The sequence below is a fragment of the Canis lupus genome, chromosome 9 (assembly GCF_048164855.1).
Source record: "Canis lupus baileyi chromosome 9, mCanLup2.hap1, whole genome shotgun sequence".
In the NCBI taxonomy this organism is placed as follows: domain Eukaryota; kingdom Metazoa; phylum Chordata; class Mammalia; order Carnivora; family Canidae; genus Canis; species Canis lupus.
Window position 1 is genome coordinate 17,656,669 of NC_132846.1, and position 18,060 is coordinate 17,674,728.

General features: G+C 35.0%; 1 protein-coding gene across 5 annotated transcripts in view; it reads left to right on the forward strand.

The window, feature by feature from the left end:
* The window catches only part of TTC6 (tetratricopeptide repeat domain 6), a 184,608-nt gene that overhangs the window by 72,512 nt on the left and 94,036 nt on the right, over positions 1–18,060 (forward strand). For 3 of the 5 annotated variants that reach the window (XM_072838355.1, XM_072838356.1, XM_072838357.1), the window contains exons 5-6: positions 2,945–3,078; positions 7,805–7,999. In XM_072838355.1, the coding sequence (XP_072694456.1) occupies positions 2,945–3,078; positions 7,805–7,999 (329 nt within the window). Of the gene's footprint in view, positions 1–2,944; positions 3,079–6,196; positions 6,397–7,804; positions 8,000–18,060 lie in introns of those variants that run through there. The other 2 variants (XM_072838358.1, XM_072838361.1) reach the window with 2 other exon arrangements.

The window sequence follows — 18,060 nt, forward strand, 5'->3', positions numbered from 1 at the left end:
GAGGGAAAAGGGTAAAAAGTCTGTAAAAATATAGATACCACGTGTCTTGAGATTCCAACTGGAAGAAAGTTTAAGAGATGCGGGATGCCCTAAACCCCCTCAAATTCTCACAAAAATAGTTATGAGTGATCTATTGCATTCAGAGTTTTAAAAATATACAAAGATGAAAGGATAAATACAGATCCATAGATAAATATAAAAGTGACATGTGGCTATAATAATTACATCAAAAAGCATAAGATCCAGAATGGGTTGAGGCCTGTGAATCATGCTAAGAATAAAAAAGTATTTTTTTCATATTAGTTTAAGAGCAAAGAGAGAATATAGGTAGGATAACCCCATCAATATGAATGAATAGTGTGATGACAACATATGACAGGACTGCCTTAATTTGATTTTGAAAAAAGGTTGAGGTTTTAAATAAACAGAAATATGATAAAGAGAAAAGGAAGCTGATAAACTTGGACTTTGCTTTTCTCAAATCTGATGAAAAGAATAATCTTTAGCTTAGAAAGAAGGGAAAAAGAAATTTGAAGCCCAAGTTTGGTAAAAGACTGTAAGAGTTAACTTAGATATCTGAGCCTGTCAGCTCAGATAGGTTGAAGCCTTTTGCATCCCTGTCAGCAGCAGCTCTGAGGAGGTGCTGCAGTGGGAGAGAAGCTAGAAGCCTGAGGACTGGCAACTGCAAATCCGAGTTTTATTTATTTTTTTAAGGATAAGGGTTATGGTTTCTGTAATATATGTATTGATCTTAGACAAAACTCTGAAATGATTAAATGAATCATTAATGGAATTGAAAGAACCTTAGAAGAACCCCCTTCTATACAGCTTCTAAGAGGAAGCAGTAATCACTTGGAGCCAGAATGAGTTTCCTAAGGACAAACCACAGAAGACCAATCTCATTTCTCTTTTAGACTTACTAGATTGAGCATGAGAAAAGTAACAGACCTGGAGTTCAGTGAAAGGCTATCATGGTAAAGAGCTTGGCCTACAAGAAGGCTCATTAAACGTTAGTTATTGTTATTAGCCTTTGGATTTCAGCAATCCATTTATGCAATGGAATTTATCAAACTCCCAATAATAGTTTTGTAGACAAGACTGCAATCAGGTGAACTCCTAGATGGATTTGTAATCATTTATGCAAAAGTCTGTAGTAGACTGTGATAGGGCTGTGTCCAATTCAGCATATTTCCTAATAATTTGGATAAGACTATGGAAGATTTACTAATTGGATTTGTAGATAACATCCAAATATGATTGATAAGATTTGGTTGGTCAGATCTCAGATGAAATTTAATCGGAACAAATGTCTGGTTCTGCCCTTTGGTCTATAAGCTAAGTGCGTAGATATGGGATGACATGACTCAGAGCAAATGTGAAAGGCTTCAGAGTTTTAGGCTATGATTTAGTTTTGTGATAGGAAGACAAGTGCAGTCATAGTTTGTGCTGATTGATGAATACCATAAAAGAAGATCATCTTTCTTCTGGTTGATCTGATCACATCACACCTGACATGTTGTGCCCAGATCAGGGTATCCAATCCCAGGAGCAACACTGACAAATTGGAAATGATTTGGCAGAGAGCATTCAAGATGACAAAGCACACTACTTCAGAAACATGTCACGTAATATAGAATTGAAGGGACTGGTGATGTGTATCTGGGGGAAAAGCTGGCCCAGGAAAGTCACCTGTATTCAAATATTTGATTGTCAGTCTGATGGAAGAAGCTAAACTATACCTGTATGATCCGGAGGTTTGAATTGAGACTGGTAGATGAAAGTTGTTAGGCTCTATAACAAGCAAACAACTGGGGGAATTTCAGAGAGAAATTGGCTGCCTTTGGATATATCCAAGTCCTCTGTTCCCCATCATGTTCAAGCCAGGATGGATGACCATTTGGTGGAGAAACTGTAGGGGAAATTCAGACATTAACTGGGTGGTGAGATGGAATGGTCTGTGCTCTGAGCTTTCATTATTCATTATCACTTCTTTACCTAAGAAATTACAGTAGCTCTCTCCTTCCTACTGCAGGGAGCCCAAATCTCTACCTCATTTACAAGAACCACCCTTTATCTGGCCTTTTTCTACTTACTCAATCATATTTCTCTGCTTTTCCCAAGGAAAACCTCCCTGCTTTCTTCCTTAAATCTAGTCTCAACAAAACAAAACAAAACAAAAAAGCCCAAACAAAAAAACCCAGAGTATCCCACAGAGAAAAAAATATCTTTAGATGAGCTATTATCACGAATTCTGCAAATTTTCTAGGAAATCTCAGAAAACAGTACTCCTAATATCTATAATGATTAAAAGGCAATTATTTAAGAGATGGAAATGCATTTGGTTTTTCCCAAGCAGTAGAAATAGAAGAGAGTACAACTGTAAGAAGTACAAATTGGTAAACGTTGCTCAAATAGTTATATAAAGCATTAAAGTTCATTTTGGCTTATGCTTGTAATTAGTAGTCATGCCAAATTTTAAGAGACTAAGGGAAAATTCTATTAAAAATTCCAACCAAGGAGAGCTTGGCTGGCTCAGTTGGTGAAACATGCAACTCTTGATCTTGGGGTTTTAAGTTTGAGCCCCATATTGGGTGTAGAAATTACCTAAAAAAAAAAAAATCTTAGGAAAAAAAAAACCAAGAAGAGTAGATCTATGGAGGGAAAAATTTTATATTTCTTTAATAGTTTTAAGGCAATGAATAAAATATTATAAATATGGTATTTTTATTGCTGTGAAGGTATATATATATACATATATATATGTATATATAATTAAGAAAGGATTTAGAGGAAAATATCAACTTACCTTATGATTTATATTCTGTTATAAAATATACATAGAAATTAGGAGTTCAAATATAAGATAGACCATTAAATATGGGAGAAAGATCTAATTCTCATGTTACAGCTTTCCTTAACAGCATATCTTTATATTTTCTTGAAGGTGAAATCATCAGAATTTTTGCAAATCAGAGGAAAAGAAGTGAAGCGAACACAAAAAAGTAAATTAGGAATTACACAACAGAGACAAATAAGGTGTTCAAAACCCCAGTGGGATCAAAAACTACCTAAGAAAAAGTAACTTCCTTACGTTTACTAATTTTACTATCTAAAGAGAAGTTATTTAGTAGCTTTAATACTGAAAAGTACATTTTTTAAAGGAAAATGAAATATTTTGGAAATTCATATATGAGACCTAAGGTAAACTTTCCCATAGGAAGAGCTAGTGTCAGATACTGTGGTTAGGATATATGTGCTCTACTTCACACTTCTATTACTGTTTTTGGCCAATGTGCTTAGTTGAATGATACAACAAATGATATAACTAGAATAAGAATAGCTCTTTGTGAGACTAAGGAAAATTAAATGTTAACATGTTAGATCTGATATTTTTTGTCACAGTAATGCCTAATTTGTCTTAACTGCTTATTATATTGGTTAATTGTGTAATGGCAAAATAAAATAAAATTCAACCCAACACAAAATGTTCATAGGCCAGTCAATTTGGTAATTTAGATGACCTTATTTTTCTCTACTGCAATTTCATGCTTTATTTCCTCCTCCCCTCAATTTTTAGTAGAAATTCTGATTATTCAGCGGTACAACTACAATTTTGAATCATATGTGTAAAAGCGATTTAGATTTATGGGTTTATCTTTTGCCAATCATCTTGTTGAAACTGGTTTTCTCCTTATTTTACCACTTGGTTTTTATGGGTTGGTTTATTCTAGATTCTTGTTCATTTGACTCTTTATTGGGACTTAAAGAAGCTTTAATTATTAGCTTTTGTTGTTGCTTAGAGCACTGAAAGGTGTGCTGGACATGGAAGACAACCTTTTTATGGCCAGCCTAAACTTTGTAAATGGATATTACTCACAATTTAGTAGCTGAGAATAGACTCATGGGAAAAGAATTCCAAAGTTTATGAAAGAGTTGAATTGGCATTTAAGTGACCCTGTACATGCCATTGCTTATCTGCATTGCTTTAAGCTCATTTAGTTAGCAAGATTATGTATTAAAACAAATAGTGACAGCAGACAACAAGTATTTTACCTTCAATAAATAGTTACTGTCAGATTACCAATGAAGCAGAAACTTCTTGATTTTTTTTTCCTAAAAAACCTTGCATTTAGTGCATTAAGCAAAGTAGTGTGGCCACACACAGAGTCAAGAGTCTTTTCTTTTTTATGTCTTAGTGTTTCAAAGAATGACAAATAGTCCTGTTTAAGGGGAGTGTGCTATAAAAACATACAGCCTTTCTCGAGCATGCCAAAAATATTTGTAGATCTTTTTGATAGATATAATACTGTGTTAATTCATTGAAATTGAAATGAGAAATTTCCATTAGAGAGAATTAAGAATAAGATGTAGAGGAATGAAAACCTGATAGTTAGGAAATTTGTATAATGAAAGAGAATTTTGGAAAAATATTTCTGAAAATCTTTGATTCACTGCTCCTTTCCCTTTAAATGGTTTTTTTTTTTTTTAACCTAATTTTACTCACCAGTGACTAGACTCCAGATTAAATTGTTTTTTTGGAAATGTAATGTTATTTAGCTCAATAACCTAGGGAGATTTGCTTTCAAATCTGTTATTACAGTATGATGGAAGTATAGGAATTCAGATTGGTTGTGATGCTTTTTCAAGGAAAAAAAATCGTAATGTAATCTCAAGTACATACCATTAACCAAGACCTGTTCTAGACAGAATGATGATATAGATGAGCTTGACATCAGAGCTCACCTTTTTCTCCCCACTCCCCTTTCTTCTCCACTCCTTTCCTAGTATCCCTGGCTTTCTGGACACTTATTTTCACTCCTCCAGTTAGGTTTCTTTGTCTCAGGCATTTCCAAATACTCTAGTTTTACCTTCCCTCACCCCTTACCCTACTTAAACATGTACAGATTTTATGTCCTGTTCTTGTTTTGGAAACGATATAAACTGCTCTCTATTTGTGATTCAATAATATCCATATTGTGCCTAGTAATGGGTTAGGTGCTGTCTAGTACACATTAGTAATAATAGCAATAAAAATTAAACAAGCATTTCTTGAGACTTCCATAGGCTAGGGACTCTATTATTCTCAATTTTACAAAGGCAATAGTTAGAGATTTGTTTTAATAGTTAGGGATTTTTATTTTCGTCTTACAGAAGACCTTCAGAGAAGCCAGTGATAGAGCTTGAAAATGTTAGAACTGAGACTCTGATCCAACTCTAAAGTCTATATTCTTTATATTATGCTACTATCCAGAATATAAGGAGCAGTTTATAGGCAGATTGGCATTAACCCATTAGATAAAGGGTCAGAAGGGGTGGCATAAGAAGAAGGCAATGTATGAAAAGAGATATTTGTAAAAAAGAAAAAAAAGCAGTCAATTTTGCAGAGAAGTTTGTCTTGGAGGTATTGTTTGAAGGATGTTTAAATGTGGACAAAAGGATAGACAGCATTTGATCCATAATTGAAAGAACTAACAAGTATTGCTGCCCTCCTGAATTGTCCTGGAGACAGATAATAATAGCTAATATCTGCCATGTGAGAGACACTATTTTAAATGCATTCAATCTTTCCTTTTTTTTTTTTGTATTGAAGTATAGTTGACATACAATGCTACATTAGTTTCAGGTATATGACCTAATGATTCAACAATTTTGTATGTTATACTAGGCTCACCACAAGTGTAGCTCCCATCTGTCACCACACAGTACTATTACAGTACTACTGACTATATTCCCTATCCTGTGTCTTTTATTCTCATGACTTATTCATTCCATAATTGGAAGCAGATGTATCTCATTCCCTTTCACCCACTTTGCCCACTCCTCCACCCCGCCCCCCTCTGACAACCCCCACCCCTCTGGCAAGCAAAGGAGTTTGTTCTCAACTCCTTTCTTTATTAAAGTAATTTTATTCAGGATGTGCTAGTGTTGCTATTTCCAATTTGCCAAGGTATAAATAAATTAATTGGCTTGCTTATGACCTAGTGGTAATTTTAAATAGGATTTGAACAGAGGCGGTATGACTCGAACCCCTGCGTTAGAAGGAAAGCCAGATGTGGAGAGCCTTGAAACTTAGAGAGAGGAAATTAGATGAATGCGGCACACACCAGAGAACCGTTACACTGGGCAAAGGAGTATCTAAAGACCAGTGCGATCGAATTTTGCAGGAGGAATTGAAGAGAGGAAGAAACAGAGGGAGTGGTGCTCAATTTGACTGGCAGAGCCCTGCTGACACAGGCCTAAGTGATGAAGACCTTGACCGGAGTATATTGAAAGTGAGGAGGGAGAAGCAGCAGCCCTGGGCGGCAGAGAAGCTCAATTTTGCATAGGATGTGCAAGTGAAGACAAGAGAAGTCAAAGATGGCTCAGTGTTTTGTATCTTAAAGGCCAGGGAGTAAGGTGAGATAGTCACCCTGGAGATGAAATCTGGGAGGTCTTAGCACAGGAGCAAAAACAATTGAAACATCTAAGCTTGCTTTTCTGATGTACAAAGAGGAGTTCAGCCTAGGAAGTCATACCCAGTTTGGAAGATGGAGAAAGAAAATGGTGTGATTAAATCAAATTATGATGAATTTGAGAGGTAGATGGAGAGCTGGGATAGCAGGTTTAAGAAAACTCACAAAGAGCAATTTCAGGAAGGATCATCAACATTGTCTACTATGTTTTGGAGGTCCTAGAGAACATGATCTAAAGTTCATTTGATTTGATTTGATGAAAAGGTCATCATTTGGTTAAAGCTTAGAATATAATTTTAGTAGGAAGGTGGGGATGGAGTAGTACTGGAAAGGGGCTCCTTCCACCTCAGGGGTCATTAACAGGCAGTAATAGGGGAAAAAAAGTGGTGTATACACCACTTTTGTCTGCAGCATTGTATTTAGATCTTAGTAGTTACTAATTTTATGACCTATCCAAAATAAACCTGCTCTAAAATAATAATACCTCCCATATAGTAAGTTCATTGTGGGAATTATAGAGAATGTGTGTAAATCATCGAGCACAGAGTATTAGTAGTAGTACATGGTAGGTGCTCAGTATGTATTTGTTGATTGGATGGCAAGTGACAATGGGAATTAAAAAGATCTTCATGGGGGATCCTTGGGTGGCTTAGCGGTTCAGCACCTGCCTTCGGCTCAGGGCGTGATCCTGGAGTCCCGGGATCGAGTCCTGGGATCGAGTCCTGCCTCGGGCTCTCTGCGTGGAGCCTGCTTCTCCCTCTTCTTCTCCCTCTGCCTATGTCTCTGCCTCTCTTGGTCTGTGTCATTTAATAAATAAATAAAATCTAAAAAAAAAAAAAGATCTTCATGCCTTCTTCTCTACTTTGAAAAGGCAAGAGAGAGGCAGTTTCTAGCACAGTGGGAAGGAACGTGCTGCATAAACTTAGAGACCTGGGTTCTATTGATGCTGGTTAATAGATCATGTACTGTGTTGTTCTACTTCTTCTGGGACATTAGCATTTGTTCGGAGTAGCAAAGACATAATGCATGATGGCTAGATATAGTATCACCAACTGAGTTACAGAAATCAGGAGGGAAGAGATTTAGGGTGAGATGACACTGAGTTTGTTTATAGACCTATTGTTTTTGGGGTATCTGTAAGTCATATAGGTTGAGATTGTCAGCAGAAAGTTGGATCTGGTCAATGGTGATATTAAATTTGTTATAAACCATTAAACCATTATTATATTTTTAAATCCCATACATTTAGACACCCATTTTAGAGCCTAAACTAAACTGTCAATGTCAATGTATTTTATATCAAAAGACCACAAAATGATCAAAGAAGTCCACTTTCTTTTTTTCTGCTGCAGAATTTTGCAAGACTACCCCACTCCTACCCTTCATGATCTGTGTACCACTATCCCAGCCCAGAAGCTGCCTGTTAACTTGCACTTGGCTTCTCGAGTGTACCATACAGCTGACAAGAAAGGTCACAATACTTTGCTTGCGATATTGGGAACCTCTTTCTTAGATGGTCACTTTACAGATGAAGAGCGAAGAAACAGGTAAGAGTTCCACTGGTAATTTTCTTTTAAATTGGATTTAAACTATCAAAGAAATTCTGCCATTGAGGTTTAGATTTTGAAGATTCAATTCTGTATTTAGACATGAGAGAGGAGTTTTTGTCCTTTTCCATTACTTCCCAGTATGTACAGTCTTGGACAGTGTCTTCATTTCCAGCTATTAATAACATAGATAGTGGCCTATTATAAGGTAACCTTAGTTTAGTGGTGTCTAGTTACCAAAAAGTGTCACATACCTTAGCTCATTTGTTCTTCATAACAACTCTGGAGTACAGATGTGAAAATTGTGACTCATAAAAATCAAACCACTTTGCTAGGCTTATACAATCAAGAAAATCACAGATTTGAGATTCGGAGTCATTCTTTTAGGGCATCCCCGGCGGTGCAGCGGTTTAGTGCCGCTTGCAGCCCGGGGTCTGATCCTGGAGACCCCGGATCGAGTGCCGCGTCAGACTCCCTGCATGGAGCCCGCTTCTCCCTCTGCCTCTCAGTCTCTCTCTCTCTCTGAATAAATTAATTAAAAAAAAAACTTAAAAAACAAAACAAAGTCATCCTTTTAGATTTCACACTACCATTGGACATTCTTAAGTCCAGTGATCATGTATAAAACTCATTGCCTGTGGAGTTTCTTCCATTTCTCTTCATGTCTCACTTTCCTCTTGTCATCTGAATATTCTTTTGTGAGCATGTAATTTATAACATCCTCAAAAGAGAGGAGAAAAGGGAAGGGAGCTCACATTTATTTAGCAGAAACTACATTCCTAACACTATGTGGTATGTTTTGCATTTTTTCTTTGTAAGTCTTCAACTGTAAGAAGTCATAATTTCCATTTTATTCTTGAAAAAGGTTAGGCTCTGTAATATCAGGTTGCTTGCCCAAGCTCTCGTCTTTGGATAGTGATAAGAATACAGATGTGTCTAACATAGTTTTTTTCAAAGCTATGTTTTGAAAAAGTTTTTCAAACTTTTTTTTCATTATCACTCCTTTAAGGAGGGCTTTTAGACTTTTCCTCCTAATTGCCCTTCTCCATTAAATTTTAATATCCTAGATAAATGTTGCATCTCTTTATGGGACTGTATCTATTACACACATACACACACAAATACATATATACATTTATATGCATGTCTGTGTGTATGTGTATGTATGCCATATACATAAAAAGAGTAAGCTTTCATCGTCTCCCTACCCAGGCAACAACTTTCACCCCATTGGGGACAGTATCACCTGCCCATTGAGAATGCATATTCATGGGACGCCTGGGTGGCTCAGCAGTTAAGAGTCTGCCTTCAGCTCAGGGAGTGATCCTGGAGTCCCAGGATTGAGTCCCACATCAGGCTTCATGCATGGAGTCTGCTTCTCCCTCTGCCTGTGTCTCTGCCCCCCACCCGCTCTCTCTCTCTCTCTCTCTGTGTCTCTCATTAATAAATAAATAAAATCTTAAAAAAAAGACAATGCATATTTGTAAGTCTCTTGCTTTTCAGAAGAGCTGATAGGAATAATCCTGAAACATCATCTACTACACATCTGAGAATATTGAGAACATTAAATACTAAGTTAAATTTAAATAGAAACATTTTAAGTATTATATTTTAAATACTTCATTAAAATATGAGCATATTTTAAAGTTTCTCTTTTTTTTTAAATTTTTATTTATTTATGATAGTCACACACACATTGAGAGAGAGAGAGAGAGAGAGAGGCAGAGACACAGGCAGAGGGAGAAGCAGGCTCCATGCATCGGGAGCCCGACGTGGGATTCGATCCCGGGTCTCCAGGATCGCGCCCTGGGCCAAAGGCAGGCGCTAAACCGCTGCGCCACCCAGGGATCCCAAAATATGAGCATATTTTAAAAGACCACTTTTAATTACATGAGCTATCACAAAATTATTAGTAACTTACCCACTATTTTCATGGTCTATTCTGAGCTCATTTCTTCAAACTTGAGTTTTAGTAAGAATTGTAATATTTTATTGCATTCTTTCATGGTTTAAAATCATCTGGTTTCCCTGTGTTCAGTAATTACAATGAAATTCAATTTGAATTCCTAAAAGAAGGTTATTCTCATGTTTATTTTCTGTTGAGGCAAAAATATTTTTCAAGGATTTAATTTAATCTTCTACATCGAAGTCTTTTAGTTATGATTTATCAGTAAGTGTTTTGAAATTTTTGAAACAAATTACATGTGAAGAATTTTGGAAATTTCAAAACTTCCTGCTTCTCTGGTAGAAAGTAACAGTTCTATATGACTGTTGGAATATCTTTTAAGTCTAAAGCTGCGAGTTGGAAAAAAAGACATAAATATAATCTAGTAGTCATGGAACTACTATTTTGAATAATTTCTATTGGCATTGTAAGCTAAGCAATATTTTGAGGAGTTACAGCTTCTATTAGTCATGCAAAGTGTTAAAAATACTGGTTCCTTTCCAATTCTAAATTTTTTTTTCTTCAAGTAGATCATTCTTTTTCCAAGAGAGTCAATAAATGTTCTATTTGATGATGATAATTCTTGGCAATTTGTTCCTAAGTACCAAATAAGAAGTTAATTTAAGTACTGAATATTTAATTCTCTGGCATCCATCTCTTGAGGATTACCTTGCTAAACATAGCTTAACCTTTTCAAAATATATCTGTCTGCTGAGCCTACAAGTTCGGAGAAATGTATAATTTTTTCTGCACTAATAAGTGTTCTCAAGAAAGGTAACTGTAAACACAAAATGAATCCCCTTTCATCTGGTGATTTTTTGGTTTTTCTGTGTGATGAATAGTTAACAACAAAGCATAACAACTTTTGTGGTTATATCATTTTAATGCTTTCCTAATTCTGCATATAGTAATTGTTATTTGTGGTGAACACTAAGGGTATTTAAAAATTTTTAAATTTAGATTCAATTTATTGACATATAATATGTTATTGGTTTCAGAGGTAGAGGTCAGTGATTCATCAGTTGTATATAACACCCAGTGCTCATTATATCACGTGCCTTTCTTAATGTCCATCACCCAGTTACCTGTCCCCCCATTCCTCCTCCAATAACCCTCAGCTTATTTCCTAGGATTAAGAGTCAAGGATATTTTAATAGAGTAGCATAGGTACATAGTTAAGTTTATTTAAAATAACAATATATTGTTCAAACTTACATTTATCTTGCTAAATAGCAATTTTGATGAGAACTATAAAAAATATTTCATATTGCTTATAATTTTCCCTTAAGGTTTCTGTATGCTATTTTTTAAAAAATACTTTATTTATTCACAAAAGACACAGAGACAGAGAGAGGAAGAGACATAGACAGAGGGAGAAGCAAGCTCCATGCAGGATGCCCAATATGGGACTCGATCCTGACACTCCGGGATCATGTCCTGAGCCAAAGGCAGACTCAACCACTGAGCCACCCAGGCATCCCTAAAGTTGCTGTGCTCTAAAGAGAAGTTTATAGTTGTTTAGTTAGAATTCTTAGCATGGAATTTTAGATTTGGAGTTTTAAAATAAGGTGAAACATGAAAAGTGTTTAAACACTTAGATTAGTTAACAGTTTGGTGAATAGCCCTCTAACATCCTTTGTATGTGAATTTGTTTAAACCATGTATAGAATTCTATAGACTGATTTTTCACCCAAGGTTATATGTGAACATTTAGATATTTTCATATTATTTACTAACTTAACCAAGCTACTGTGTAAGAAGATTCCAAGTGTGGACTTATTTAAACTTTTTGATGCAACTTTTCTCCAGAAAAATTATATGGACTTCTACTGCTATCAGTGATTTATGATACTGTTCATTTCCTTTCACCCTTATCAAACAATTAATTGTCTATCTTCTTGATTTTTTCTAATCTGATGAGGAAACATCTTTTTATTATTATATTTTTATTCATTTTTAGTAAGAGTGAGCACACTTTTAGATGTCTTTTTGCTATTTTTCTCCTTTTGAGAATTATCAATTCCTATTCTATTGAGTTATTTCTTCCTTATTGATTTATAAGTGTTTTTTTATTTAAAGATTTTAATTATTTGTTATAGGTAATAGATATTTTCTTTTAATTTGTTTTTTGCTTTCTAATTTTGTTTGTGGTGTTTTATGCTATCCAGAAGTTTTAATTTTATGTAATAAAAACAAGCAATCACTTCACATGTGTTCTATTCTTGTTATCATTTTTAGAAAGGGCTTTTCTATTCTTAAACATAAATGTATTTTCTCATATTTTTTCTAGTAATTTTATAGCTTTCCTTGATCCATCTGTTATTAATTTGGTAAGAATAATGAGCGTTATTTTTTCCCGAATGACAAAGCAGTTGCCTATCATTTATTCCATAAATAATCCTATTTCCTCACTAATTTGAAATGCCAACTTCTCATACCTTAAATTCCAATGTGTTACTGAGTCTATTTATGGACTTATGTTCTATTTCACTGACTTGTCTATGTAAAATTGCTTGTGTATTTTGTTGATCCACCATCAATAAAGAAAGAGTTGGCAAAAAATGCTGTCTTACAAACATTGGCTGACCTTTTCACGTCAGGTTCAACTTATAGCCAGCTTCCTGGTGGTAAGTAGTACTTAGGCTATAGATCCCAGACCTAACCCTCCACCTGGCTTCAAATTACAAGAGAAATTCTTAGTCACATTTTGAAAAGATGTGGACAGACTGTTAGTTCAGCAGCAAGTGCAACAATTGGAAAACCAAAGATTAAATGTCAGAATTTAATGTTTAATTTCATTTATTTTGTTACAAAATAATAAAAATACAACACTTTAGCAAATTTGCAAAAAAATGCAAAACAATTTGCCAAATTCAAAATCTTGCCATCCAGAGACAATACTGTTTATATTCTTAAATAGGTGATTCCAGACTTTAATCTATACAAATAAATGTCATAGAAGAAAATGGGGATAATGCTATGTACCTAATGTTTCGTAACGTGATTTCTTAAATTGTATTATAATTATCTTTTCATGTCAAGCAAGAGAGATCTGAATAATCACTTAAATCAATCAGCAAATATCTTTGTGTACCTACTGTGTGGCAGGCATAGTTACCCACTAGGGAAGCATCTGCTAGCAAGAGAAACATAATCTCTGCCCTCAGGGAATTGTGGAGATTAGCAGAAAAATAGGTGGTAGATTACTTATCCAGAATGTAACAATTAATATGCAGATGTGCAGGGTGCTGTGGAAATTTGGAAGATTTCCTGATTATCTTGGAAGGTTTGAGGAAATGATACATTGCAACCTGGAGAGTGAATCAACATCACTTGGGAACTTGTTAGAAATGCAGATATCTTGAATGTACACTGACGTTTGAGAGTCCCTGTTGTGAACAGTTAGAACTCATCTAAGAATCAGAAGTCTAGCATTGGAGAACAGGAGGAGCAGTGTTGTAATGGAGGGTGAGTAAAGGCATGAATAAGATCATGTAGGATTTTACAGATACTCTGTATGTGTGTGTGAGGGCATGTATATGGGGTCTTGGAGAGATTCTTATTCTCAGTGTACTGGGAAGTCATTGATAGAGTTTTTTGAGGAAGAATGACCTTATAAGATTTGCTATAAGATATACAGTTCTCAACTTGATTTTTTAGTAGCATTTTGCACAGTTGCACAGTTCCCTAAAATACTTTAATCTCTTGACCTTTTGGATTATACTCTTTTTTGGTTCTCTTTCTGCCTCTCAGTCTACCTTCTTCTACCTTTCTGCCTTCTTAAGTCTACTGTTGGTGTCTCCTTATCTCTTGACTTCAAAACATTGGACTGCCCAAACTTATACAGGACCTCTTTTCTCCCCTACTTACCAAAGTTTTAAATATTATTTATATGTTGATGACTATCATTTACTAAGATTCATGCAGAAGGATGTTCATTGTCCTTATAATAATTAAAAACTGGAAACAGCTTGGGTGTTTATCAATGGAAGATTTTTTTTACGGTACATCCAATGATGAGATATATTACAATCATGATTAAGAATGAGATAGTGCTCTATGTGCTGAAAGGAGGTAGAACTAAATATATAAACAGAAATATGATTATATACAATTTGTGTGTGTGTGTGTGTGTGTGTGTGTGTGTGTGTGTGGAAGGAAATTAAAGAAACTGTTGACTGTGGTCTTTTTGTTTTCATTATAAATTGTACACTAATTCCATAAAAAGTGAAACCCTACTTTGTCCTATTTTTTGCTTGCTTTATATGGTATATATTTGCCCTTTTATTTTTAACTGTTCTTAATTGTGTCACTTGTAGATTGCATAGACTGTAATGTTTTTTTTTAGCCAATCAATTTTTCTTAAGATAGTTTGGATCACCCCTTATTCATTTATTGTCATGTCAGATATACTTGATATTACTCTTGTCATCTTGCTTTATATTCTCTCCCTTTTTCTTGTTTTAGTTCTTGGCTATTTCCTATAATCTGTCATATTTGCCAATATTTATCCATGTGTTTTTTAATTTGTATTATTATCTGATATCTAATGTTATGAGATAGAAATCTGAAGCCAGCCTGCTTTTAGTTTATTTGCAAGTAATCTGTTTCTTCTCCACTCCTCCCAGATGCTTCTTGGACTTTAAATTTTGCCTTAAATAATCTCACTAGCACATATTTGGGTGTGGATTGCTTTTTAATTAATTTTCCCTAAAAAAATTTTTTTTTCCTGCTACAAAGAAAGTCCTTTTAATATGCAAATACAGCTCTTCAGTTTAGGACTTTTTCTATCTTATTTTAAATAGTATTTCCATTCTATTTATTTGGTGACTTTCTTCAGGTTTATCAATTAGCCATATGTTGGATCTTTATTATCTATCCTCTACATTTATCATCACTTTGCTTACATTCATTTCCCAAACCTTTGTTCCATATCAATTGTTTCATTTTCTGCACTATAAATTTAAAAAATTCTTCTAACTACCATTTTAATACTGCTATAGCATTTTCTTTTTTTCTTAATTCTGTTACTGTCTTAAGAAAAATCTAAGTCTTTTGTCTTATCTGAACTTTTGTTGCATGTTTCATGAAAGAATTGAAAAAATTTATTTGATAAATTTTTGTCAAGCAAGCACACTTTTTCTAACACACTTTTTTAAAAAAAAATTTTATTTATTTATTCATGAGAGACACACAGAGAGAGGCAGAGACACAGGCAGAGGGAGAAGCAGGCTCCATGCAGGAACATGATGCGGAACTCGATCCCAGGACCCCAGGATCATGCCCTAGGCCTAGGGCAGGGGCTAAACCACTGAGCCACCCAAGGATCCCCTCAAACACACTTTTTGAGGGGCGCCTGGATAGCTCAGTTGGTTGAGCAATGCATGCTTGATTTCAGGTGAGGTCGTGGTCTCCTTGTGATGGATCCAGCCCTGAGACAAACTCCTTGCTCAGTGGGGTATCTGTTTCACTCCCCCTCACTCTGCCCCTCCCCCATTCACACAAACTCTCTCTCAAACAAATAAATCTTTAAAAAAATAAAATACTTTTTGAGTTGTTTAATAAATTATTTTATAAAGTATGTTCTTCATATAACTTTTAAATGATATATTTCTTTCTTATACTTTGCAGACTCTCTTCACAGAACTCATATTTGATTTTTATGTATACTTTACAGTATACACTGCACACTTTGAATGAAGATAGGTCATTTCTGGTTGCCTAAAGTTATTACCAGATAGACTTACCTGGCATTTTCTGACTGCTCATCTTGGAGACATTAGAATACTGTGTTTAGATCTTAAGTAGGAGCACCAGAAGATACAGTTTAATATTATTGATTTAGTCATTCAGAATCCTGAAAGTTGTTGGGAGTAGGACAGACCAGGTTCTGATAATTTTGCCTCTACATATTTTCTCTGTGATTCTTAACTATTATACCTGAGGCCAGCCTTTTCCATTGGTTGTCTATAAGGCAAAGATACTTCTAGGCCTTTTTTTTCTGTGCATGTACATATATTATATATACATATATCTTATAAAAATGATATTAAAGATGTTGTTTTTGCAGTTTATATTCCTTTGAGGATTTTTATTTTGAAACTGAAATACACATGAATAATTATTTTGGCTTACTATCTCTACTACATATAGTTTACAAATTAACTATATATAGTGTGCTTACATTTCAAAGATTTTATTTGAATCTTCTAAGTATTGTGGTGATATTTGAATATGAAAAAAGAAAATGCATTGAGGTGCATTTATTATATAATTTAGCACTTTTAAAAAAGATTTCTTTATTTAAGAGAGAGAAGAAGAAGAAAGAAGAAGGGGAGGACATGAGTGGAGAGAAGGGTTGGAGGATATAGAGAGAGAATCCTCAAGCAGACTCCCCACTGATCATGGAGCCCAACATGGGGCTTGATCCCAGGACCCTGAGATCATGACCTGAGCCAAAATCAAGGGTCAGATGCTTACCCAATTGAGCACCCAAGTGTCCCAATATAATTTAGTATTAACAACAACTTTATATAAACAGATAAAACCATTCCATTTCTCATATGAAGAAAATGTAGTTTAGAGATTAAGTGATTAGTTCTTGTATATAGGGATGATAAAAGCTAAGATTCAGACCTACATCTCTTTGGTTCTAAATATAGTTACCATTCTATCCCACTATTTTGTGAACTTGTGCAGATCCTCTCATTTTTTTCTTTTCAGGCTTCATTCTGAATACTATTCTTATCTTGTTGGAACCAATCTTGATATTAGCTAGAAAGAATCTGAGAAGCTCTAGTTGAATAGTTTGAGATATGGATATTTTATTTAACCTTGGTGTTTTATTTTTTAATATATATATTTTTTAATTTTTTAATATATTTTTAAAGATTTTATTTATTTTTTTGACAGATAGAGAGCACAAGCAGGGGGAGTGGCAAGCAGGGGGAGAGGGAGAAGCAGGCTCCCTGCTGAGCATTCCAGCACTCCAGGATCATGACGTTAGTCAAAGGCAGACACATAATTGAGCCACCCAGGCACCCCTAACCTTGATGTTTTATATTTGATCCATTGTGATGCAACATTGGAAGTAAGGCTTCTGTTTTATATTAGGGTGGAGGTTCTTATGTTGCTTGTTCCCTCTTAAGAATTGAAATCCTATTTCTGAGTACAAGGCCAGAGCTGGGGCCTTGCTAACTGTGGTAGACTTCCCTGATATTAATTACTTAATTACTGAAAGCTTTCACTGAATACTACCTGGTTTTGTTTTCCCCATTACTGGTTGCCCCCCACTAGAATGTGCCATTGTCCTATGTCAGAATTTTTTGATGCCACTTCTAGTGCACCATCACCTGGTCTGTCATACTATGTTTGGAATATTGTATTCTATCTTCTGCTCTATGTTTTCTTCCAATGTGGGTATCTGGAACTGACTTTCCCCCACTATGCCCCATTTCCTGCATTGTCTTCCAATGGTTAGGTCTAATCCTGACCCCACCCCCACCCCTTACTTGGCCTTGTTCCTTGGTACATAATCCAGCAATGACCTAAAATATACAAAGCACATAAGACTTGTCCTTGTCTGAGGTCTAGCTGGGGATGTGTCACAGAAGTACGTTTTAGAGCCATAAGAGATCTTAACTCTTCTCCTAGCCTAACCTTCTCATATTTATGGATGAGGAAACTGAGGATAAATTTCACCCTGAATCACAGTTGGTGTCAGAGTTAGAAGTAGAATCAATAGTAACCGCAATTAAATCCATTTTTAACAAATAACCCTTATACTTAAGTAAGCTTTAAGCATATCTAAAAAAATACAGATTGGGATGTTAGAAGTCATTTTACTATACACTATCAGTGTTTGATGAGATATTAGATTCGTGTTTTTTTCTTTTAGATGGAAATATAAGAACAGGAATTATTTGAACATTTATCTGATTTCATAACTCAGCATGTGAAAGCTAAAATTTTTTTTAAAGCAAAGCAATGTCATTCCACCAGATGTCACTGTTTGCATGTGACAATGAAGTTACAGTGATTAAAAATAAAATCCCCCACTTCCGTAATCATAATTTTGTAAAAAAAGAGAAAATCTGTATAGTTATCCTCTTATTCT